General features: G+C 34.9%; 1 protein-coding gene across 1 annotated transcript in view; it reads left to right on the top strand.

The window, feature by feature from the left end:
- The first annotated feature begins 5,931 nt into the window (after positions 1–5,931).
- Positions 5,932–26,801, top strand: part of Usp38 (ubiquitin specific peptidase 38) — a 34,299-nt gene continuing 13,429 nt past the window's right edge. Inside the window, exons 1-6 of the mRNA XM_076864767.2 lie at positions 5,932–7,141; positions 8,693–8,828; positions 15,779–15,908; positions 17,603–17,704; positions 21,003–21,161; positions 22,707–22,900. Of these exons, the coding sequence (XP_076720882.2) occupies positions 6,460–7,141; positions 8,693–8,828; positions 15,779–15,908; positions 17,603–17,704; positions 21,003–21,161; positions 22,707–22,900 (1,403 nt within the window). The 5' untranslated portion in view covers positions 5,932–6,459. The remainder of the gene's footprint in view (positions 7,142–8,692; positions 8,829–15,778; positions 15,909–17,602; positions 17,705–21,002; positions 21,162–22,706; positions 22,901–26,801) is intronic.

The following is a 26,801-nucleotide window of genomic DNA, read 5'->3' as shown; positions in this document are numbered from 1 at the left end:
AACCAAATCATGCCATCCCTCTGTTCAAACCCTCCAAGGGAAGAACTGACTTTTATGATATTGCAAATTGACATTTTTAAGCCATCAAGCCAAATCATGCCAAACCTCTGTTCAAACCCTCCAATAACTATCACTTGAAGTATAAACTGAAGTCTGCACTTTACACTTTTTCAACAGTCTGCACTATTTGACATCAGTTCTTAAGAGCCCACCCCGCCCACCCCTGCTGGTTGCTAACTCCATGGTAGAGAAAAGCTGTTCACCTTATGGCAGCCAGGAAAGGCGGGAGGTTGAGGGAAGGGTTAGGCACAAGATGGCAACCCGATGACCTACTCCTTCCACCTCCTACAGTTACCACCACTTTCTAATAATGTCAGCAAACCATGAATCCATCAATGGATTGGCCCACTGATGACATTAGAGAGCTCTCATGATCCAATCACTACACAAACCCCCTGCAATGGGAGCCAAGCCTTCAACACATGAGCCCTTTGGGGACATTCCAGATACAAACCATAATGGAAAATAAGTCCAAATTTCACCTCAATTGTAGGTGGTCCATTGAGAAAAACTGAGTTTTTTTTGTTTTTGGTTTTTTGTTTGTTTGTTTGTTTTGGATAAGAGCAAGAATATAGTCCACAGGGGGGAAATTTTGGTTTCTACTACAGAATGAACTGTGTGCCCACCACTGCCACCCCAAAATTCATATGCTGAATCCCTAACCCTTAATGTAACTATATAAAGTCTTAAGATGGTAATTAAGATTAATGAGTTAATAAGGGTGGGGCGGATTCCAATAGGACTGGTATTCTTATAATACATAGAGTGCCTTCTCTCTCCTTGCACACACATTAAAAGGTCAGGTGAGGACACAAGAAAGCGTCTACCTGCAAGCCAGAAAAAGGCCTCTACCAACTTCATGTCGAAATTCCAACTTCTAAAACTGGGGAAAAAAGATAAATTTCTGTTGTTTAAATCACCCAGTCTGTGGTATTTTGTTATGACAACACAAAGATTGTTTCTATCTAGATTATTTTTTACTAAGAATCTGTTGCAGCACTTCCTCATTATAATACATGCAAACAGTTGAAATCTTTACTATACAGAACTCCAATTTTTATATAAGTAGTCCCTACTTTCTGTTTTTGAGCTTAATATCTAGGAATAAAAACTCACATTTCTGAACACCATGACTTATTCATACCTTATTTTTCACTTATCTGTAATTAGATAAGAGCAAGAATTCATATAAAATCAGGCCATTGTGTATGAATTGTTGAGAGCCACAGCCAAGTCGGGATGGTGCCTGGCATTTTGCCAGAAGGAGTGGTTGAGAAGTAACGCCAGCGAGCCATTAAGATGATAATAATTAAGTTAAGCTGTGTATAATTATTAAGATAATGACTGATTGCTATAATTGGATGATGCTAAATTGAAACAAGCTGTGTATTCACTTGTGTATATAAACCTCTGCTGTCCAGCAATAAGGCGGCTCCTGCTACCTCGATGCCCGCTACTTTTCAGTTCCCATTGAGTTCTCTCGGAGTTCCCATTGAGTTCCCTCGGAGTTCCCATTGAGTTCCCGTTGGTTCTTGCACAGTTTCTGTGGAGTTCTGGAGAGTTCCCATTGGGTTCGGGCAATAAAGTAGTTCCTGTTTGAACCTACAAGTGGCTCGTGACCTCGCGGTTATTTTGTGCCCAGCCGGACTGCGGCGATAAATAGTCATGATTCCATTTACCTTTTGAATCATGCTGAAAGCTCCAATATCATAGTTTCTAAATGTTAAGGATTTGAGGTTTGTTTTGATGGAGAAAATAAAATAGGATACTATGGAGTTACCTAATTGCATACAGATAAATTATTAAAGTTGGATATTTGGAGGGTTGTTTTTAACTTTTTACTTTGGCCTAGATCCACCCAAAGTTGCAAATATAATATAGAGAGATACTCTGTATCCTTAAGATCCATACAAGTTGTTATATCTATAAATAGTTTCATGTTATAGGTACACCAGTTTGTTTAACATTTACTTATGGACAACTATTTTGGTTTCCAGTTTTTTATTACAAATAAAGCTGCTGTGAACATTTGAGATGTGTAGAATTGCTGGATCATATGGTAACTTTGTTTAAAGTAAACTTTTGATGAACCATTCAACTATTTTTTACAGGAGTGTCACCATTTTACATTTTTTTCACATCCTTGCCAACACTTGCTTTTTTTCATTGTTTTGTGTTTTTCAGTAAAAATCATTCCAACATATAAGAAGTGGAATACCACTGTGGTTTTGATTTGTGTCTCCCTAATAAGTGAGAGGTTAAACATTTTTTCACTTTGAGTACTCTATATCTTCTATGGAGTGTCTACTCAAGTGTTTAGCCCATTTTTAAATTGGGTGTTTTGTTTTGGGTATAGGAGTTCTTTATATATTTTGTATGATCCCTTAACAGATACATGCTTTCTAAATATTTTTTCCTATTGTATGGGTTGTTCTTCCACACTCTTGGTAGTGTGCTTTGATGCACAAGTCTTTTACTCTGTTGACTTTTGAGAGTACTTTATTCTTGATACAAATCCTTTGTCAAATATATGGTATATAAGTATTTCTTCCTAGTCAGTCAGTTGTCTTTTCATACTATCAACAAAGTCTTTCTTTTTTTCTTCTTTCTTTCCTTCTTTCTTTAGTCCATCCTTCCTTCCTTCCTTCCTTCTTTCTTTCTTTCCTTTTTTTCTAGTAGTTGCATTAAGCCCATATTTCAATGTGGGTAGAATTAATATCAGTACCATGTTGAGTTTTTCAATCCATGAACATGATCCTTTATTTAGATCTTTTGTGATTTCTTACATTAGTATTTTATTGCTTTCAATAAGAATCCTGTACATATTTTGTTAGATTTACACCTAAGTAGTCTTGATGTTGTGTAATTACCAGTGGTATTATATTTTAAATTTTGGTTTCTATGTGTTATTGCTAGTATATAAAAGTAAAATTAATTTTTTGTCTGTTATCACGTAGTAGACACAGGAGCAAATTTATGTTGGGAGTTACAGTCAAAGATTGCCATTTGGATTTTACTCTAAATGGGATGAGAAGCACCAGTAGATAGTGAAATTAGCTTGGTGTTCATTATAAATCTTTTTTTTTTAAATCCCACCATATTAAATGATTGGTGTTCTTTCCAGTTTTTTTTTTCTTTACAACTTAAAAGATACATGTGAACATAAACTGAAAGTTTAAAAATCAGGAGTATTTGCAATTATTTCAGATAATGGTTTGCTGATCACAGCTCTCTTTATACAATGCTTTCACTTTTGATTCTATAAGGTGACATAAATTTCTACGGGACAGTTAACATCATAATAACGCTGTTGCAACTGGCTGATTCTAACCACTGCTTTTGGAAATGCCTCTTCTCTTTATTCATCATAAACACATAAACACAAACATACTCTTTGTGGTATGATGAAAATAGTAAGATTCTGGAGTCAAATGTATGTATTTAATCTCTCATGGCTTCAATTATATTTCTACACAATATAGACACTAACACCTATTTCCAAAAGTCTGTTTTGAGAACTCAGGATAAAGAATATAGAGGATATTTAATAAATGATAATTCTCTCATCACTTAGCTCCCATTCTCAGATCTATTTATAAACACCATTTAATTAGCAATTTGGGCCTTAGGCTAAATCCCTATACAAAATCTTAAAACCCATAGTAATAGCACTTCCTAATCTGATGATGAGTGGCATGAGTCTCTGAAACAAAACCCTTCCACAGACTTCTTACAATATTTAAAAATGTTGAACAGGATCAAAGTAGTGTTGTATGACTTTTGGCTATGCTATAGAGTTGTCCATTTCAAACTGAAATTCTATAACCATAGAATGAAATAAATATATGTGGCAAAATATGTATAAAGAAATGCAAAAGTAAACATGCTTTGAATTCTATGATAATAAAACCTACCATTTTATTTCATGCATATATCACTCAATAGTATTTTAAAAATAGAGTCTCAGTCACATATGGAAGTCTGATAGTATGAAACTATGTTTTATATATTACATAGCCTGAAAATTGCATTTTTTCTCAGACATCTTATTTTACAAGTTCTCAAGATATAATATTAGCGAAAAGGGAAATGTTATGGGTGATTAAAAGTACTATATCAAGTATTTAACTAAATATTTTTTTCCTGTCTGCTCTGGTCTAATCATTTCACTGCTATTGTTCAATAATCTTCAGTCATCCTCAGTTGGTTCCTTAGCACAAAAAGTAATCCTAAATCTTCTCCACTGTACCTCAAACCCACAATCCTATCATTCCTTTTTTTTTGGGGGGGGGGGGGCGGGAGGTGGTGAGTACCAGGGATTTAAATCAGGGGCCCTCAACCACTGACCACATCCCCAGCCCTTTTTGTATCTTATTTAGAGACAAGGTCTCACTGAGTTGGTTGGCGCCTTGCCATTGCTGAGGCTGGCTTTGAACTCATGATCCTCCTGCCCCAGCCTCCCAACCCAGGTATGCCTCAGACTACAGGCATACACCACCACGCCGGGGCTCCACCATTTCTTATTACTTTACTTTCTGTGTTATATTTGTATTCCAAGGAAGCTCTATTCCCAGTACAGCTACTTTTCTCTGTAGTTTTACCTTGAACCTATTCAAAAAAGGAAAGTTCTAAAGCCATTCCTGTCCTCTATCATGACTGTCTTTTACATCAATCAGTTGCCCCATTCTCTCCTTTTCCTACAAATCAACTCAGTTTCAAGTTCTTTTTACTTAGCTTCTATCTTCTGCTATTCATTTTAAGATTATCCTGTAACGGGTGTGTTAAATATACTGGCATAATCATGTTTGCAACCTAGGTTTTTTTTTTTTTTTTTAAATACCCTTTAGCAAATTGAAACAATTTGCAATTTTGTTCCTTTTGCTGTTGGACATTTTAAGTGAACTACTTAAAGTTTTGTCTGTATTACAGGCTGTTAATCTCTGATTTTACAACTATATTACCAAGCCTAAAAGGAGCTATACTTATGCAATTTTTTTTCATTGTTAAAGACTCTGGTTAAAGTTTTTAAATTCTTGTTGTGAATCATTGAAATTTTAACTTCAAAGAGTTCAAACATCATAAATCCACCTGTCCTTCCTTATTGCAAACTATCTTCAGTGGCAGCACACAAATACATTAAATTTTGTTATTTTCAGGGGATTTTCAAAGTACCGTTTTATATGACCCAAGCATACACATAACTCTCTTTCTCACCTGCCATTTTCCTTACTCTCCTTCCCATTTCGAGAGCAGCTTTTGAATTTTCGACATGATACAAAAGCTCACTAACTGAATGCTTACTAGGGGCCTGATAAAAACAAACTGCTGATATTTATTGTCGCTCAACCTTGGTGCCAGGTGTAATCCTTACTAGTAACCACACGGTAGGAGAAAAGCCAGTCTGGGTCAGACACCCTAGGCGCATTTCTCCACGAACGAACCGGGGCATTAAAAGATCTCTCCTCGTCCTAACTTTTTTTCCTTACTTTCTCCCCAAATGCTCTTCTCGCGCTTCCAAAACCCTCACTCACGAGATTTTACCTAAACAGCACTTCCTTAGGTTTTCACGAGTAAGCTGACCCTGACACAATCGACAGAGGTCAGCCCACAGGATTCCTAGAGGCGGGTCACAGGCACAATGCGAGTCCCAGACAGTTCCTCCCGGAAGTCTGCCTGTGACTAGACACACGCTCTCCAGTGACGTTCCGCGACTCGATAGGAGGCGACGCGCGTGCGCGTCGGCAAAGGGGCGGGGCGGATGAGCGCGGGGAGGGCGTGCACGGGTGGAGGGCGGGACGGAGGGGTGGGCCTTTCCGGGCGCTCTTTCGTGCTTCACTTCCTGTTTGCCGGCACTTCTGAATCCGGGTCAAGGGTGTCCACCTCCGCCTCGCTTCCCCGGCTGATCCCGGCACCTTCCTTGACAGCCCAGAGTGACAGCGCCTCCTGACTCATCCTTGGGCCGGTTTCTTCTCTACACCAGCCGGAGCCTGGACGCCTACACCTTCTCCAGAACGGGAAGGCGCGCCTCCCCCGCCTACGTCTCGCAGCCCCGGTTCTGAGCCCCCACCATAGCCGGGGGCCTTGCTGGTCCCTCCGCGCTGATGCCGCAAGGGACGGCCAGCCCGCGGCGGCTGCGGAGTACGGACTTCCATCGCTCTAGGCCCGCCGTGGGTGGTGTCGGTTCTTATCGCGCCCCAGGTTCGCCAGCTCCCGCCCCGATTTGGATGGGCTCCCCTACACGATAAATGTGGCTGCTGAGGCGGCGGTGGCGGTGGCCGGTCCCGCTGCTGCTACGCTCCAAGTTCACCTCCGCCCGGGTGCTCTCCTGCCCTACCTCGGGGCTGCCGCCGCCCGCTCCTTATCCCCTGGCCCTGGCCCTGGCCCTGCGGCGTGGCCACAATGGACAAGATCCTGGAGGGCCTGGTGAGTTCTTCGCACCCGCTTCCCCTAAAGCGGGTGATTGTGCGGAAGGTGGTGGAATCCGCGGAGCATTGGCTAGATCAGGAGCAGTGCGAGGCCATGTTTGACCTGACTACCCGGCTCATCCTGGAAGGCCAGGACCCCTTCCAGCGACAAGTGGGTCACCAGGTACTGGAGGCCTACGCACGCTACCACCGGCCTGAGTTCGAGTCTTTCTTCAACAAGACTTTCGTGTTGGGCCTCCTTCAGCAGGGCTACCACTCGCTGGACAGGAAAGACGTAGCCATCCTGGACTACATTCACAACGGCCTGAAGCTGATCATGAGCTGCCCATCGGTGCTGGACCTCTTCAACCTGCTGCAGGTAGAGGTGTTACGGATGGTATGTGAGAGGCCAGAGCCCCAACTTTGTGCCCGACTGAGCGACCTTCTGACCGACTTCGTGCAGTGCATCCCCAAAGGGAAATTGTCCATCACCTTCTGCCAACAGCTGGTTCGAACGATAGGCCACTTTCAATGCGTGTCCACCCAGGAGAAAGAGCTCCGGGAGTATGTCTCCCAGGTAACAAAAGTGAGTAATTTGCTGCAGAACATCTGGAAGGCTGAGCCCTCCACACTGTTACCTTCCCTGCAAGAAGTTTTTGCAAGCATCTCTTCCACAGGTAAGGATTATTTTTAAGGAGACTATCTCTTGGAAATTCAGTCTCTCTCACATACATTTCATGTTTGCTTCCAGCCCAGAAAACATTGTTAAGGGAGAGCAAATCCTAGAACCCTCATCCAAAATTTCATTCCAATCCTCTACCTTATTCAGGATGTCACGTTATACCTTAAAAACACCTCCTGTTCCTATTTTAAAAGTTGGGAACATCTAAGTCTAAGACCTTTGGCATTAAACAAGTTACTTAATTACCCAGCTTTCAGGATGACAGCTGCTATGTAAAGCGTCTACTCATTAGTGACTAATGGTAGCATAGTAATAATATTTACCACATAATTATTGTATGTGATTTTGTCATCTTGTTGAGTCTTTTTTCTCCCTGTTTGAATTCCCGCATTTATAAATTCATGGATTGTGCAGTTTTATTACTAGGTTATCACAGTTTACTATGTAGATTTTAAATATTGGCATTTTCTGTCTTCAGTAGTGTATGTGAGAAAGGGATACAGGTAGAAAGAGGAAAGCAGGAGTGTGAGGACTTAAATACATAATTTTGTGCTATGACTGAATCCTCAAAAATTGAAGAAGGTCACATAATAATACTTGGCTAGAAAATGCTTTCTTTCCTAGAAATTTTACCTGTATGTCTGGATTCCTGAAAGCCTTGGAGCTTTCAAGTTTATAGTTGTGAAATAATACGTCCAAGAAAGCCTTGGAGCTTTCAAGTTTATAGTTGTGAAATAATACATCCAAAACCAGCATCACTTCTCTACTTAATACAACCATTCTCCTTAATTATTCCACTTGGGTATTCGAACTAGAACTTGTGTCCTTCTTTCATTTTGAGAAACAGAAATAAGGGTGGAGTTTTAGCCTGTTCTTACAATCTGATAAAGAATTTAATGTATGCCAACTATTTGTTTACAGTATTTGTTTGGGTTGATTAGTTTTTTCTAACTGTAATTTTACTTGTATTGTCTGTGTTACCATAGCTGTTAAAGGTGCTCATCTTGGAGTCACTTAATTTTTATGTAATTTAGCAAAGTCTCCCCTCAATTCATCTAAATTTCAACTTAAAAGAAAGATTTTTTTAAAAAATCTTCCTTACAGCTTTGTAATGACTATTATAGTAGTTTTAAATTACCTTCAGTAGTCTTAAAGTGAGAATTGAAATTGATACCTTGCATTTCTTTTCTAATGCTTTGCAAATGAATATCTTAACAATAATTAATATTAAAAATTGGAGGTCAAGTAATTAATGGATTAAAGATGGCAGTGCTAAATAACAGTTTTTAAAATTCAATATTCTGTGTATAGAATGAGTGAATACTGCTATTTGCTCTTAGTCTCTCATTTAATATTCATGTAATTTAATATTCCTCTTTCATCAGAATCTACTATGGTGTATAGTATAACAGCTGCTTCCTGATTAACACCTTTGCTGCAAATAAATATGTATCTTTTGTTCTTTTGGGAAAGTGTTGTTTTCTTTATAATACTTCACTTGAACCTTCTTGCTATATTTCTTTTTCTTTTGAATTAAAAAAAATAGATGCATCATTTGAACCTTCTGTAGCACTGGCAAGCCTCGTGCAGCATATTCCTCTTCAGATGATTACAGTTCTCATCAGGAGCCTTACCACGGATCCCAATGTAAAAGATGCAAGTATGACCCAAGCTCTTTGCAGGTACTCCTTCATTCTACTCATTGTAGATTTGACAGGAGAAGATATCTTGTGAGTAATGAGAAACTTAGAGAAATAGTTAAAACTAATCAGGGACTCAAATATATAAATGTATTCCAAACTAATTGGAGTGGTTTATCTTATTATAGCCTTGGCAGGGATCCTAGTAATTCATAAATTTGTTTCAATTTAGCTATTTTATTCCAAAATCCTACACTTGTGTCCATTTATTATACAGATAGAAGTTTATTGTATTATCAATATCCATGTATTTTTCTAATTTCATTGCTCATTTTTATTTCCTACCACCTATTTATTCCCTCCAGGCTTTTTAAATTTTCCCTTCCTATTTTATCTTAAGCATACTTTATCTTTCAGCTGGGCTCAGTGGGTAATATACTCTTTTCTTTTGTCTAATATTTAGTTTTCTCCTTTAGTTTTAGATAGATAACACATTTTTCTGATTTCAACATGCATCCTGATTTCAAAGATGTTTAAATGTGGAAATGCCTGGTTATGGGTATTCTACTTAAATGAGCATAATTTTTTTCACTTAGTGCTGTATAACTAATTATACATGTTAAAATTGACTTTGTTTTAGATTTAGATTTTGTTTTAGAATATATCATAAATAAGTAAAATAATTTAGTATGTGCAATTGTTTTGGGGGAAAAGGTGGGTAAGAAGAGGAATGTGGTGTGAAGAAGGGGTTTACAATTTTAAATAAGATGGATAAGGAAACCTTAGTTGAGGTGACCATGACAATAAAGACATGAAGGAAATGGAAGGAGCAAACCTGTGGATATTTCAGGAAAAAAATATCAGTGTAGGTGGTACTGGACTTAGGATGATTTGTTTTATGATTTTTCAACTTTATGAATGTGCATTCAGTAGAATCCATACTTTGAATTTTCAGTCTGCTCTTTTCCTCGGTTAGCAATACTTGGTACAATATTTTCTCAAAATATTGGGCAGCAGTAGTGACCCACAGGTCCCAGTCAGCTACATAATCAGAGGGTAAATAATCTTTATGGTGTACTGTGATGCTAAGCTGGAGTGTTTGGCAGGTTGAGTGTCTTGAATGTATTCTTTATTTATATTTTGTTTACAGTGAATTTATCAGGATATAACCCCAACCTAAGTCAAGGAGCATCTGTACTGTCTTACAACTTCCTGATTTTTCTCTTCTAAAGTGCCCATCTATGCGCTTATTCCAGCTATTGAGTTTCTCTTTTCAGTTATTATATGTTTTCTCATTGAGCTTTTCCTGTCTGTTTTTGTTCTTTATTTCTTCTTTGTGTATGTATTAAACATATTTAAGTAGAAAATAAGAATTTGCAACAAAATGGTTTTTATGCCATTGTTATAAAATTTACATATATAAATATATGAACTGAAGGATTCATGTTGAGTTCCCAATAGGCTGCATATGTACTCATGCCACTCTCTATTACACAAACTCTAGAAAGTCAGATTTTTTTTCATCTTTTTCACTGCTGTGTTTAAAAAGGTCTTTCTCTTCAAGCTTTTCTTCTTTCTTTGTGCTCTTAAACTTAAGAGAATCATCTTATTTGTAATTTATACTTCTGACTTCTTATTGCTCACCTCTTTCTTAATTTCCAGGGACTTGTGAGAATATTTATATATTTGAGAAAAGTCTATATAACTATGTTGTATGGCTTCTGTCACTGTTACTTTTAATTTATAGTGAAAGCTTTACCTTTTTTTGGTAGTCTGTATTTTTTATTTTCATCTTTTTAATGTCTTTGTATTTATTGTTTTTTAATTTCTAGTCTTATGACAGCATGCTTCCTATGTCTGTTCTTTTTCTCCTTCCCTTTCTTCTTATCACTTTATTAATCTGTTGTGTATGTGGTTAATTTCAATCTTTTATTAAATAAAGTTCTTAGTACTCAGGACTGAGGCAGATTACTTGAGCCTAGGAGATGGAGATGGAGAATAGCCTAGGCAAATTAGTGAGATTCTGTCTTAAAAAATGAATAAGTAAATAAAACTTAAAATTTAAAAAAAAAGAAATATTCTTATTTCATGGATCTCTCCCTAATGAAACTCCTATTTGTGTCAGTGTGACTGCAACATCTCTTTTAAATGAATATATCAAATTATATTGCCCTCTTAGTAAAATATTGGAACAAATAGACTGTAAGCTAGATCAACCCTCAAAATGTGTCAAAGTGAGTGTGTAATTCTCTGAGAATTAGATTTCACAGCTGCAAGTAAAATTAGAATTTAGTTTTTCCATACCCTTCGTTGCATACGTAATAATAGCTAATATTGTTTACATGCCAAAAGTCATTCATATTCACCAGAGCCTTTTGAGGTAGATCATATTTTTGACCCTATTTTATAGTTGAGGAAATTGAGAGATTAAATAATTTACGCAAGTTCACTTAGAAAGGAAGTGGTACATTTGGCTCCAGAGTTATCATCATACCATGTAGACACCAATGAAGAGAAAAACCCAGAATAATCAGATTTATTACTCACGGTTGCTCTTTAAGAGACAGAACTTATCTTCATGGCCTGATAGTGATTTTTATTTATTTATTTTTCTTATTTTGATTCCCATTGACACTTTTAATTCTCCTAGATATCTGCTCACAAATCTAGAAGCAATTTTCAATTCCATCCTTCCATTCCCTTTGAGTAACATCACTGAGTCTTTTGGATTCTTTCTTTAGCACATTTCTTAGAATGATACTTTGTCTATCCCCACCATTTGTGGAAACAGACCTGCACTGTTGAAGTGGTCTTCTAGTTGTCCTTTTAATTTTTCTTATCTGAACACTCAGCCCTACTGATTTTTCCCTCTGACCAAGAAACTAGAGTGACTGATACTACTTACTATAAACTATGTGCAGATTCTACTTGTCAGCACTCAGCAAACACTCTTGTTCTTAATTTTTTCTAGACTTTTTCTTTAAACAGTCATTGTATCCAACTTAATAATTTATTTTGTTTTTGAAATGTACTTGGGAATTAATTTTTACCTATTTGTTTCCACAAGAAGATGTGATCCAGTTTTTATACTGCATTTCCAATTTAACCTATACAATCCTTTTTAACCCATAATCTACCCACAGTGATTATTTTTTACATAGAAAGTGCAATTGAAAGGATGTTTATTTTTACCATACTCCTACATTATACTTGCTAATGCACTATATTTTTCCAAAAGTACCACTTACCATGCTTCACAGTCATTTTTTGTAATTCAAAAAAGCAAATGTGAGTATCATTGCAGCACCAGATAGATAACATTGAAGTACGAAATAGGCCAGATGTCGGAGAAATGATAGTGAATACAGTACACAAGCATCTTCTGGAGAAAGCTGATCCTCAATTCTAATTGTTTGTTGTCACAGGGATATTTATATTCAATCTTATTTGATCTCATTTTTCAAAAGAAGCCTGAAATCCAGTTTTCTATGTGAAACTTCCCAATTTTTAAAACATTGGGACAAATAAGACTGAAGGCTGAATGTAGACCTCAAACTGCCATGTAAAAGTGAAAATTGATTTTACTCTCCATAAATTATGATTAAATCTGTTTTGTTGCCTTTCATGTCTCCTGCTTTATTGTTAATTTTAAAGTTACATATATGTATTTTTTTAGCTATAGAAGAAATGGTTTTATTTATTTAGCAAATGAGCTCCTACTCTGTGCCAGGCACTCTGCTGAGTAAGGGGATCCAAAGATATGTAAGATTAAAATAAGAGCAAGATCTGCTCTGGAGTTTATAGTCTAATAGAGGCGATAAGATGTTGGAGTACATAAACAACAATTGCGGTTAAAATGTTCTTTAGTTTAAGCAATTAAATAAAAATTTAAGAAAAATGTCCTTAGAATTCAAACTTATAGTAACCAATATGTGATAGAAATGATCACTATAGTTAACCATAAAAATAACTCATCCTACGATTTCTGTGCCTGAGGGGACTTTGGCATATACCAGTTTAATCAAAATGAAGAAGAAAATGCAGAGGGAAAAGCAATTGCACTGGCAAGTTTAATTCCAATACCACTGTTTGATAATTTTGTGATCATTGATAATTTTTAACTTTCTCTTTTCCAATCTGAGGATACAAAACATCTTACTATTATATTCTTAGCAGCTAACATAGTACTCCTATATAATACACACTCAAATATTTGCTTCATGAACAACTTCTGTTTAGTCTGCTATAACAAAATACTTTAAACTGAGTAATTTATGAACAACAGAAATTTATTTTTCACAGTTCTGAAGGATGAGACGTTTAAGAATAAGACACTAGCAAATTCAGTGACTGGTGAGAGCCTGTTTCTCATAGATGGCACCTTCTGTGCGTGGGTGGAAGTATCTTTTATAAGGGCACTAATCCCACCCGTGATGGCTCCACCATTATGATCTAGCACCTCTTAAAGGTCTCATCTCTTAATACCAATGTATTGGGAATTCAATTTCAACATGTGAATTTTAGAGGGATGCAAACCTTCACACCATAGCAGCTTCTAAAATGTGTAACTACTTATGTGAAGTTTGTTTTAAGATTGTTCTGAAGATTGGATTGGTACACATGGGATGAAGAGTAAGATTTATGAGATGGAAAGAAAATAAGGAGGCTAGAGGAAAAAAAATATAAGTATTTGGGAATAATAAAGAGCCATTGCCAAGTGGGATTTTCTTTTTTTTTTTTAATATTTTTTTAGTTCATATGGACAAGTATCTTTATTTTTATTTGTTTATTTTTATGTGGTGCTGAGGATTGAACCCAGGGCCTCACTGTGCAAGGCAAGCACTCTACCAATGAACTACAACCCCAGCCCCGCAAGTGGGTTTTCTGTTCTCTGCCCACTCACCCTGTATTGTACTCTCCTTAGACTGAATTAAAGAAGATTCTGGTCTTGAGCTCTGTCCGGTTCTTCTGTGACAGTGCCACTCCCCTTAGAGCCACAGTGCCAAATAGAAATGCTCACACATGCCCCTCTAGGCCACATTAGGTTTTTTTGTGTATATTTCCATGTGTATATTCACATTGTTTTCTTTTAAACAAAAATGAAAGATTTTTTAAACTTATTTTAACAACATTTCATCTTTCCATATTAGATAACCATGGATAGATTCATCTACCTCATTTCTTCAAATTCTGCTTAGTGTTCTGCAGTGTCACTGCTGCAGTGTATTTGGTCTTTTCCTTATTGGTGGTCATTTAGGTTTTTCTGCAGTTTTTCTGTATCAAAAACAGTGCTACATTGAGAATGAGTGAGTGAGTGAGTGTGTGTGTGTGTGTGTGTGTGTATTTTCTTTTGGTTTTGGAATTGAGCCCAGGGGTACTTAACCACTGAATTACATCCCCAATCCTTTTTATTTTTTATTTTGAGGCAGGTTCTCACCAAGTTACTGCTTACCAAGGCCCAAGTTACTTCGGGCCTCACTAAGTTGCTAAGCCTGGCCTCAGACTTTCAATCCTATTACCTTATCCTCCCTAGTCTCTAGGATTACAGGCATGCACCACTGTGCCCAGCATATATTCTTAATTCACAAAAGCAAGTAAGTCTCTTCTTTTATGTAGAATAGTCACTAAATTTTTGAGAATCAACCTTGAAATAGTTGGAAGATGTAGAATAGCCATCAGGGGCTACTTTAGTGACTTGTAGCTGTCATTGTTGGAAGAAGCCAGGAAAACAAGAAGTAAATTGAGTATAGGGAATGGAAGGAACATACAGATAACTTGTAGTCAGTGTGTATTGGGACTTTAGGGGCATTTTAATCTTAAAAGGAAAAAACTTAATAAAGACAACACTCCAATATTATTATAGATAGTTATATAATAGCTTTGGTGAAGATGCCCAAATCGATTTAGATGTCAGTCCTTTTAACATGGTAGTTGCTTTTTGGGGGCAGATTTATGACCTCGGCATTGGTAGTTTGACAGTTTGGAGGATGAAGATGTTTATTGTTGCATATGCTAAAAGAGAGGAATTCACAATGAATATTTCCAGTGTTATATATTAACCCATTTTCTCTTCACAACATCCCTGAAAATGAGCATGCTTACCTGCAATCTAGAGATAAGGAATTTGTGGCACAGAGATTATAAGTACTTATAATATATATCATATAATATATAGTTTTCTGGCTAATAAATTATAAATTGAGGTCTTTAAACCACTTGCTCTGACTTCAAAAGGTGAGTTTTTTCCCCTAATATTTTCTTATTAGATAATCCTTAAAATCAGTCTGTTAAGTTGAATTGTATGAACATTTGGTCTAATTGCTTTCCAAAAGAGGTGTACCTGCCTTCATTGTGGTAAATATCTTAGTCTCTTTCAAACCTTGTTTTACTTTATCTTTTTTCCCTTGAACTTGGTTGATATTCAAGAAGAAAGGCATTCATTAATGAAATTAGGCCATTAGCATATTTACACAATTTGTACCCTTTTATATATTTGAAGTTTTCTTTTGTTGTCTTTACATAGTAGAGTTTTGAAAGAGATGATGATACCTGTTCCATAATTGAAAATATGTCCTCTTTTAATGGTGTATTACATTAAACTGCACTCACCAGGAAGGAGAAATCTTGGTTGATACCCATATGTTTTCATTTGGATATCTATATTTCAGTTGTTCTTAGAGTAAGTTTGATAATAAATTCTTGATACCACTATATAGTATAAATTTTTTTATTCTTGCATTTGTTAAAATTAGAAATTTTATAATGGAAATGCATTAAATATAAGAAATTGTCACTGTACAAAATTGAAAACTTCTTGAGGGTAAGCATCCATTGTATTTCATTTCTACATCTTGGTCAGTGCTTTTTACTAGCAAGTTGTAAATAATGAGTTATGAAGTGAGTGGTTATTTACTGTAACAAGAGTAGTCTACTCTTGAGTAATGTTGAAAATATTTCCAATACTGATAGTTTTATTTTTCTTCAATTTTCAGAATGATTGACTGGCTCTCCTGGCCATTGGCTCAGCATGTGGATACTTGGGTAATTGCACTGCTGAAAGGACTAGCAGCTGTTCAGAAGTTTACTATTTTGATAGATGTTACTTTGCTGAAAATAGAACTGGTAAGTGGGAGTATATAAATCTATTAGAATGCAGGAAATCTTATAATCAATATTTTTATAATCAATATTGTCTCTTTAAAAGCATTTGAAAGCTTAATTTTAAATGTTCCAGTTTTTGGTTTTGTTTTGAATAGGCCTTAGTAATTTAAAAAATGCCATGTAAGTGTAATTAAAATAGTTTTGCTATTTTCAGATACTGACTATGAAAACATTTCTCCCATTATTTCTTAAATCCATCTAATTAAACTTTTATCATTACCTTACCAAAATTACCTTTGATACCAGTGCTTCCCAATGTTGCTACACCAGGGATCATTTCTCAGGGCTCTCCTCTTCAACCTGTCAGCAGCATTTGACACAACTGAACACTCCCTCTTAAAACACTTTTCTTACTCAATTTCCAAGACATTATATTTCCTTGGGTTTTGTCCTGCTTCACTGGCATATCAGTCTCCTGTTCTTGCTCTTTCCAGTTTTTAGATTGCCTTGGAGTTCAGTCTTTGGTCCTCTTTCTTTTCAGTGCATATTCACAGCATAGGTGTCCCAAGGCTTTATGACTGACAAATGTATATTTCTAGTTCATTGTTCTCCCTTGAATTCCATATTCATGTATTTAACTCTCTATACTCAGATATGAAACTCCTAGTTTTTTTTTCTCCCACAGGTGATCTTTCCCATCTTAATAAAGGGCTACTCCATCCTTTCACTCACTTAGGCCAAAAACTTGAAGCTATCCTTATCTCTAACATTCTCTCTCAACCCATATCCTATATATCCTGCTGACTCCACCTTTAAAATATATCCAGAATCCTATCACTTTTAATCAGTTACGTCACTACTACCTCAATCCAAAGTTGTCACCATCTCTTGTTGAATTGATTACCATAGCCTCCCTGCTTTTTGTTCCCTGTAGGTGTCTCACAAGATGCCATGTGATCTGGCCCACTGCTACTTCTCTAATTCCATCTCCCACTTGCTTTAGTCTTTTGCTTCATTTACACTGTTCTCCTTACTATATTCATATCACACCAACCTGGAGGATACTATATTCATATCACACCAACCTGGAGGTCCTTTGCACTGCTTTTTGTCCTGTTTAAATTGCTGTTTTCTCAAGTATCTACCAAGCTTATCTCTCTCCTTTCCGCTTTATAGTCAGATATCACCTTTTACATGAGGCATTTTTTTGCACATCTTTTGTAAAAATAGCAAACCCCTCTGCCACCGAGTATTTCCTATTCATGCTTTGTATTTTGATAGCACTTATCATTATATGTTCCTTTTTATTATCTCTTCACATCCTTTATACTGAAAGTCCTTTTAGAAATTATTTTTCAGATCTACTGTTTTCCATTGCCTAAAACAGTGCTGAGCAATAGTAAGTGCTTAATATTTATTGAGTGAATTAAATGAAGAGTGGCCCAAGAAACATCATCATATAAACATAGTTTAACAGATTTCCATTTATTAGGGTATTTTAAGAATTGGGTAGGCCATTACATTCCCCTTGATCTCAGTCATGTTGTTATCTCAAAACTTTGTCCTTCCCTCAAAGTTTAATAACATGTTATGATAGAACTTTTCAGGAATGGGGGCATTCATATAAATAATTTTTGCTCTAGGGAAATAACTACTGATTGAGTTACTGATTTTCCTCCAAATTCTTAAGATGGGTGTCTTATCTTATTTTGAAGGTTTTTAATCGACTTTGGTTTCCTCTTGTGAGACCTGGTGCTCTTGCAGTTCTTTCTCACATGCTGCTTAGTTTTCAGCATTCTCCAGAGGCGTTCCATTTGGTAAGTTATGCCAGAAGCTTCCTATAATTAAAAAAAATTTCAAAATTTAGTTTCCTATTGAGTCACATTTGCATGTAATGAAAAGGCTGTAGGATAGTTCTGAATCTATTTTCACATAGCTTTACCTTTTCTTAGAAAATTGAAGCTGTGTAATTTCTCTCCAAGGAATGTATTTTCAGAATGTTTTGTGTCTCACCAAAACTACCCAACTGTTACTGCTCTATGTGAGATATGTCACTGATGGATGTCTGCTGTACATATGAACAGTGCAAAAGGATTAAAATAGTTGAAAATCACTGATGGCTTTAAAATTTCAGAGCCATGAAAACATCAGTTTGATTTGTTGCGTTAAAATTAAGTCTTTTTATTCACTCTCAGCCCATATCCTGTTGACTCCATCTTAAAACATATCTAGAATGCTACCACTTTAAACAATTACTTCACTGGTTTTGATTTGATTATCAATTATCACAGGTAATGACCCAGATGTTACTTTAGGGACCTGTCCATTGACATTTTTATGGCATCAGAGGAAAGCAGTAGCTTTGTGTGAATGCCTGCTTCCTCCAAGATCTGATCCGCAGTTTTACAGGACTATTAACTCATTATCAGAATACCTACAATGTTGAAATCTTAAGGATACTGATCACCATAACAAAATTCAGAGGAGACTGATGAAGATGTATAGAATCCTAGTTGTTAATTTTTAGGTGACTATTTTTTTTTTTCTTCCAAGCATGATTGTGTGTAGGCCCTTCAAAAAAAGGCTTGTTTTCAAATTTCTAGGAAGGAGACTCTCTAACATAACTTAATCATTTATTTTATTGTTTATTACTTTATTACACCAAGGACATTTCTTAATCTCTGGTATTAGTCGCTTACTCTATACTCTAAACCTATTTTATTGCTCAGAATGTTTTAAAATAAGTTATCTCCTTACCTTGCCTACTTTATTTAGTAGTACCTAAACTACTTTAACTACTTTTTTTCCCCTGAGAAAAATAGTTAAAATAACAAATATTTGACTTTGAAATGTTTGATTATTAATTAAATGGGTATTAAATCATTTATTTAAGGGATCATTTATTTAAATTAGATCTGAAAATTTTGATCTGGCTTAGTAAAGCCTAAAAACAAAGATCAAATTCTTGTCTAAGTACTGTGTAGAGTTTGACCCTCCACTTAACTAAGAATAACTTGGACATTTAGAAGTGATTTAAATGGTAATTAAATCACATATAATTCCAAACAATTCAGTGAAGGACTGAGATTTAAGGGTGGCTAACTATGAGCAACAATTTGGAATCATCAACATCATTATTCATCATATTTTATGTTTAGAATAGTTTAGGGCAAACCAGGATTGATGTTATAATATGTATTGTAATGAGACAGATTGCTTTTTATATATTTTTTTTTAAATTTTTTAGTTGTAGATGGACACAATAGCTCTATGTTATATATTTATTATGTGCTGAGGATTGAACCCAATGCCTCACACATGCTAGTCAAGTGCTCTACCACTGAGCCACAACCCCAGCCCCTCATATTTTTTATAAGTGGAAAAAATTTAAATAGACACTGTGGCAGATAGTCATACTGGGTAAGAAAAAAAAAAAACTAAGTTTTATGCATGTCCTCAAATAGTAACTTATGTTTAGTGTTACAATAATGTCTACAAACATTTAGTTTCCTCATTCAAAAACTCAACTTTCAAGCATTGAGGAGTCAATATAGCTTGCTTGGAAGTATATCTCTAAGAAAAGGTCTTATTTCTGTGTCAATGATAATATTGATCATTTGGGGCATAGTAATAGAAAACCATATAACCTGATTGCAAAGATCAAATGTACACTAGAAGTACTTTTGGACAATTTGGAATTATGAATCATTTTAAAATTATTTCCTCTTTTTATTTCTTTCCCTTCATGTCTGAGAAAACAAAATAATTTTAAATTTTTAATTATTTTATCAAAAGAATGTCTGAGAGATGTGGCTTTGTGGGGCAGGGTTGCATTCAGATTTGCTTAAATATGTAGAGATGATAGCGATAGTATGAACTCATTAGGAGCTGCTAGTTTTATGGTGATATCCATACCTTTGATGGAGGTAAGATTAAAAGTAGTATAAACCTAAAATGTGATTTAAGACCTCAGGCTTAAGGATAAAGCTAGACAGAAAACAGAAGTAGCACTGTTAATTTAAGATTATAATGATTCTTTTTAGGTAAAAGGAAAAGAAGTTGATTGGGGCATTACTATAACTGTCATTATTATTGCCTCATGACATAGCCCTAATATAACTATAGCTTCACTTTTTCATGAGATAGCGACCAAAACTATTCCACAAATAGAACATAATAAGATGTCTTTTAGCATGAGAAGTGTAAACATGTAGTTTCATATTACAATTATTTGGAAAAAGTACAGCATTATTCAAATAGAATGAACCATTGCTGAAAAATAGAATTTGTTTCATTTGGGTAATAACTTCTTAAATATGTTATTATGTCTATATTTGTTGGGTTTTTTCAACTAATTTTACAATGAAAACATTTTTTTGTGATGATCATCAATATTAACAATTGTCTACATGTTTACAAGCAATATACATTTTCAATTTCCTTTTTATTTTTAGCCCCAGTTTCTTAAATATAATAGAAGATTCTGATTTCTTTTATTTTTAGGACCATCTTTATTTGGGTTGAGGAAAGGGTTTGTTAATAAGGATATCCAATCCAACATTAGACATTGTCCCTCTTCTTATCTAAATGAAAAGTATATTATTTGAGCTATAATTTTAGTTACATTTGTAAGTTATTTCAAAGACTTAAGGTAGACTTAACTGCACAATACATGTAATTCTTTCAAGCTGAAAATTTTTAAGTTCTCACTAGGTGGAGCTCTTTAGCTAATTCTAGGTTTGCTTGTTTATTTGTTTTTAATTTGTTCCGATCAAATGATCTGGTCAATATAATAGCCCTAAAATTTTTCAACTGAAGGCATTTCTTTAGAATTGTTGCAATGACTAAGATTCCTATTTGTACCTATGTCAGACATATAATAGTGTAAGAATGAGGAGAGGAATAGTAAATGGAATTACACTTGTACATGACTGAAGACAAGATTTATCTTGATATTCTAGAAAATTTCAACTTTATAACTTTTTTAGAAAAGGCTATGACAACACATGGGAAAGAACTTGCTGATCATATACCATTGTACTCTATTTGTAGGCTAGAGAATGTGTTGCCAGTTTGTATACATTTTAAGAAATGTTTATCTTTTTTTCTCTTCAGATTGTTCCTCATGTAGTTAATTTGGTTCACTCTTTCAAAAATGATGGCCTGCCTTCCAGCACAACCTTCTTAGTGCAGTTAACAGAATTAATACACTGTATGATGTATCATTATTCTGGATTTCCAGATCTCTATGAATCTATTCTGGAGGCAATAAAGGTATGAGAATTGTTATACCAGTATTTATGGAATTGCAGATTAATAACCTTATTTCTTCAATTCTCTGGTACCATCAAATAAGGCATATCTTAGAATTTATAACCACTTTTGGGGAAACTTGTTTTAAAAATATGCTATATTAAATGAATCCATATATCAGATTTGCATCCCATGTGTTCAAATATGTAAAGTACATATTAGAATCATGGAAATGCAGATAATAAAGTATTTGCCTGATTTTGTCCCTATTTTTAATTCTGCTTTTACTATATACTATTCATGAATGTCTGTATTTCATAGAATCTTTACTTGAATTATTTGTGGTCACTCTGGTTTTCAACTTTGTATAGATAGTGCATTGTTTCTGTTTGTTGAAAATGGATCACAGCAAGCACACTTTTCTCAGTAAATTTACTACAAAGTCAAGGTAGAGCAAAATAAGAGAGTTTAACTCAGACGTTATACTACTTTGTATCTGAAATGGACTCAAATCATATAATTTTTACTGTCTAGTTAACTTTATCAAAGTAATTTTGGGGTCCAGAAGACAAGACTGTTAAACAATTAATGTGTGTGATGTATAACTCTGGTATGACACTTGACCTTTCTAAAGTAAATTATATGAAGGAGCATTTGTCATGGATTTAATAGTAATGATACTCTATTGCTGTGTCTATTGATGACTGTTCTTCAGTGCTTTCATATTGAAAATTCTGATAACTCATATAGTCTCAGAAGAAGGAAAGGAATTACTCTTAGCCCAAGGAAACACTTTCTCTTAGCTATCATCAAAACAAAAAAGCGGAATTACTTTAAAAATGTTTGTTTTCTAAGGTCTAAGTACCAGAAATAGCAGTCAATAAAAGATGATTGTAAATTATTTGACCAACTTTCCTTATTCGCCAATGCTCTACTCAAGCTTGAAATCATTTACACTTAAAATCTTTTCTCATTATCACATACTTTACTAAGCAAGTAAGAAAAATCTGTATGTTGTAATAATTTTCTAGATGATAAAATGTGATTAGTTTTTCAGAGTCAGAGGTCATTATGCCTGTGTGTACTTTTTTTTTAATCCCCTAATTACTTTGGACTTTTGTTTCAAAGGATTAATACTAAGTAAATATTAGTAATGAATTAAAAGAAAATATGATTTTTATCCCCAAATTTGAAAAGCAGATTATTTGTTGTTTAACTTATTCAGTTATGGGCCACTTCAAATCCTCATTCCTACTGCCTTTAAATAGCACAGAATACTCTCTGATCTCAAAGTTTTATGTTGTAAATATTTGCTAGCATAAATAGTTCAAATGTGACAATTCGTAAGTATTGTTCAACTTGAGCAACTGTGTTCAGGAGGCATTTATTTTTGCCATGCACTGTAATTTGAATTTTTAGTGACTAGCTAATTACTGCTGTCAGTATTTTAAAACTAAGAAGTAAAATAATGTCAGTGGAAAAATATTCTTTGTGGTGTTAATTAATTTAATAGCAAAAATAGTTTTTACTTTACTTTAAAATATTTTCCCTATTTATGATGTGTAGGATTTTCCTAAGCCTGGTGAGGAGAAAATTAAGCTGATTCTCAGTCAAAGTGCCTGGACGTCTCAATCCAATTCTTTGGCATCTTGCTTGTCTAGACTTTCTGGAAAATCTGAAACTGGAAAAACTGGCCTTATTAACCTAGGAAATACATGTTATATGAACAGTGTTATACAAGCATTGTTTATGGCTACAGAGTAAGTTTAAATTTGAACATTTTCACTTCAACTATACAATTTGATGGATGCTAACAAAATATAAGGTGGGGATTTTCTATACATTATTTCTTATAAATGGCATAAATGTTAATATTTCCATATACTAGGCTTATTCAGAAGTGAAATTGCTTTTAGTGCTCAAGAACTATTGAAATAATACTTATATAAAGTCTGCTTGATTATATCTAGTGTGCATTCCATTATTTATAATGCTACTATCTTTTTAATTTCTATGAGTTGACATTTAATAACAGAGGGATAGATGTAGTCTGTTAAGTGTCCTAGAGATCTCATTTGCTATTATTATTTCTTATCTTTGTTTCTTTTTTCCCCTTTCTATTTATTTATGTATTTATTTTGCATTACAATTCTTAATACACCATTATACAATAATTTATCATATCTCTGATTATATATAGGGTATGTTGACACCAAATTCACATCTTCATACATGTATTTTTATAATGATGAGGGTCTCCTTTTACCATCCATGCTATTCCCCTTCTCCTTTCCTTTCCCTCTTATCTTTGTTTCTATCTATAAGCGCACTATATTTTTTTAACCCATATATCTTTTTTTTTTTTTTTTTTAAACCATGGGCATTTCACAACTAAGCCACATCCCATCCCAAGTCCTTTTTATTTTTCATTTTGAGACAGGGTCTCACTAAGTTGCTGAGGCTGGTTTTGAACTTGTGATCCTCCTGCCTCAGCCTCCTGAGCCACTGGGATTAGCAACACTATGCTCCATTTAACCCATATATGTTTTGAGGGTATCAAATTTAGTTTTATATGCTTATAGTTATTTCACTGTTTATCATAACAACTTCTTTGTTGTTTAGAAAACAAGCTCTGCTTCCCACTCCAATATGGTAGTTACTGAACAAATGTATAAACAGACATATTCCTTTGCCTACTTATGAATTTACTTTTAAATCCATTTTCTTTTGCAGCTAAGTGAATAGGAAATAAAAATTGCTAGTTAGAGGAATGCAGTCCATGATGGTACAAAATAATGACCAACTTTTCCTAAAGGCAAAATATGGTTAATATTTTCTCTTTAGTACCAATAAAGATTTCATGGAGCTTTCCCAAAGATGTTTATAAATTGAATTCCAAGCTTTTAAAAGTTGTTATGGCTGCCTAGAAGAGTCAAAAACTATTAGATATAGAGTTCTTTTTCAGTTATTGCTTAGCCCCAGATTATAGCGTGAGCACTAAGGTGTTTTACATATGGGTTAGTGTTTTGTTTATTGTTTTTTGTTGTTGTTGTTGTTTTTATTTTCTTCTTTGTGTGTGTGTGTGTGTGTGTGTGTGTGTGTGTGTATGTTTAAGAAAAGATGTACTCAGGCTCAACTAACCCTAAGCATAAGATTGAAGAATCTATATCTGACCACCAGAGGTCATCCACTGAGCCATCTCATTTTACAGATGACAGAAAGCAGAGACCAAAGCAATTATAACTGGCAAGAAAAATTGAGAGAGTACATTTTGCTGTGCAGTGGCCAATAATCTCAGAATAGGAAGACAGCGTATTTTATTTCTTAGATACTAAATGAATTCTTTTTCATGGCTTTAAAAAATTACTGAGTGTACAAATATATAAAACATCACACACACCCATTCCCAAAGGCACAGTTTTGTGTGCATTATTCATTCCAGATTTTTTTGGTATAGTCATTAGCCTATATCTAATACAAAAACAGTGTCATTGTTTTTTTAAAAATTTTGCAGTGAATCCTATTTATAAATTCTTTTTTAGTCCACTTGTTTTGTCATTTAATAATTTGTGTTAGAAATGTTCCCATTGTGGGCAGTACATATCTATGTCACTTTGAATTAAATCATTATCATGGGGGGCTGGGGACATAGCTCAGTTGGTAGAGTGCTTACCTTTCATGCACAAGGCCCTGGGTTCAATCCCCAGCACCACAAAAAAAAAAAAAAAATCATTATCATGATTTATTTAACCATATTCCTGTTGACCAAATTATTAATTTACTTTTAAATCTGTTTTTGGTCATTATGAGCATTTCTCATATGCAGATAGGCAGGATTTTCTTTGAATAGTTGTTATGACTGCCTAGAAGAGTCAAAAACTATTAGATATAGAGTTCTTTCAGTTATTGCTTAGCCCCAGATTATAGCGTGAGCACTATAGGGTATGCCAGATTGCTCCACAAAAGGTTGTAGCATTTTGGGGTATGCCAGATTGCTCCACAAAAGGTTGTAGCATTTTGAACTTACATACTAACATCTGGTTGTACCTATGACTGTCTGTACCTCTGGAAGTACTTTATATAATCAGTCTTACTTTTTTCCCAATCTGAGTAATTTCTTTTGTTTTTGTGTTTTATAAAAAAATAGGGTCGGGCTGTGGCTCAGTGGTAGAGCACTTGCCTAACATGTATAAGGCACTGAATTCGATTCTCAGCAACACATAAATAAACAAAATAAAGATATTTAAAATATACATATACACATACACATACACACACACAAAAAATATATATATATATAAAAATAGGGTCTTACTGTTTTCCCCAGGTTGACCTGGAACTCAGCCTCCTATGTAGTAGCTGGGACTAAAAGGAACATGCCACTGCACTTTCCTCTTCCTTTTTGTTTTAATTTGCATATTATTGACCATTATGGTTTTTTTCTTCTCTATTTTTCTTTGTTCATTTGCTTTTCTTTCTTAGTACCTTGTTCTTTTGCATCTTTCTGCTGGGTTTTCTTCTTTTTTATGTTGATTCATTTGTACTCTGCATGATAATCCTTATTACATGCTTTCTTCTAATTACATGAATCAATTTTTTATAGTCTTATTTGTTTGTTTGTTTATTTTTTGTACCAGAAATTGAACTCAGGAGCACTCCATCACTGAGCCACATCCCTAGCCCTATTTTGTATTAATATTAAAGACAGGGTCTCACTGAGTTGCTAAAATTTTGCTTTTGCTGAAGCTAGCTTTGAACTTGGCATCCTCCTGCCTCAGCCTCCCGAGCCACTGGGATTACAAGTGTGCGCCACTATACCCAGCTATTTATATAGATTTTTTTTTTAATGTAGTCAAATCTGCCAGTTTTTGTTTATGGTACCTGTGGTTTAGAAAGCCCTTACCCTCTAAAATTTCCCGTTTTGTTTTTAAGTACTTTATTAGTTTTGTGTTTGCTTTAATTTCTTTATCCAACATGGCATTTGTGATGTTACAAAATCTTGCCTTCTTCTATTTTTTCCACGTGGGTAACCAATTGTTCCTATACTATTTTTTAATATTCTTTTCCCAAGCTATGCTATACCACACTCTTTAAAATCACTCCAACTTTATTGTGTTTTGATGACAGCATATTTTTATTTCATGCATATTTAAAAGAATTTAAAAGTTTCTTATCTAAGATATAAGTGAGTAGCCTATTTATATATACTAATCCAGGAAAAAGGAATAATATGGGAGAGCACATAGGTCATTGCCAGGCCATGTAGTTAAGTGTTCGTTTATTATCATTCCCTTCTTCCCTCTTCACTGTGTTACATACAGTTAGGTAACTTTGTTAGGCAAAAAAAAAAAAAAAAAAAAAAACTGTCACATAAATAACGTTTTACTCTAAGCATAAGTTGTTTTGTTTGTTTTGTTTTTTGGGTTTTGGTTTGGTGGGGGGAGGTGGGGTTAGTATCGGTGAGTCAATCCAGGAGTGCTTAACCATTGAGCCACATCCCTAGCCCTATTTTTTGTTGTTTTATTTAAAGACAGGGTCTCACTGAATTGCTTAGTACCTTACCAAGTTGCTGAGGCTGGCTTTAAACTTTGCATTCTCTTGCCTCAGCCTCCTAAGCCACTGAGATTACAAGCATGTACCACTGCATCCAGCTAAGCATAA

The sequence above is a fragment of the Callospermophilus lateralis genome, chromosome 8, assembly GCF_048772815.1.
Source record: "Callospermophilus lateralis isolate mCalLat2 chromosome 8, mCalLat2.hap1, whole genome shotgun sequence".
NCBI lineage: Eukaryota > Metazoa > Chordata > Mammalia > Rodentia > Sciuridae > Callospermophilus > Callospermophilus lateralis.
The sequence above is the reverse complement of the archived record's forward strand: the minus strand, read 5'-3'. Positions and strand labels throughout refer to the sequence as shown.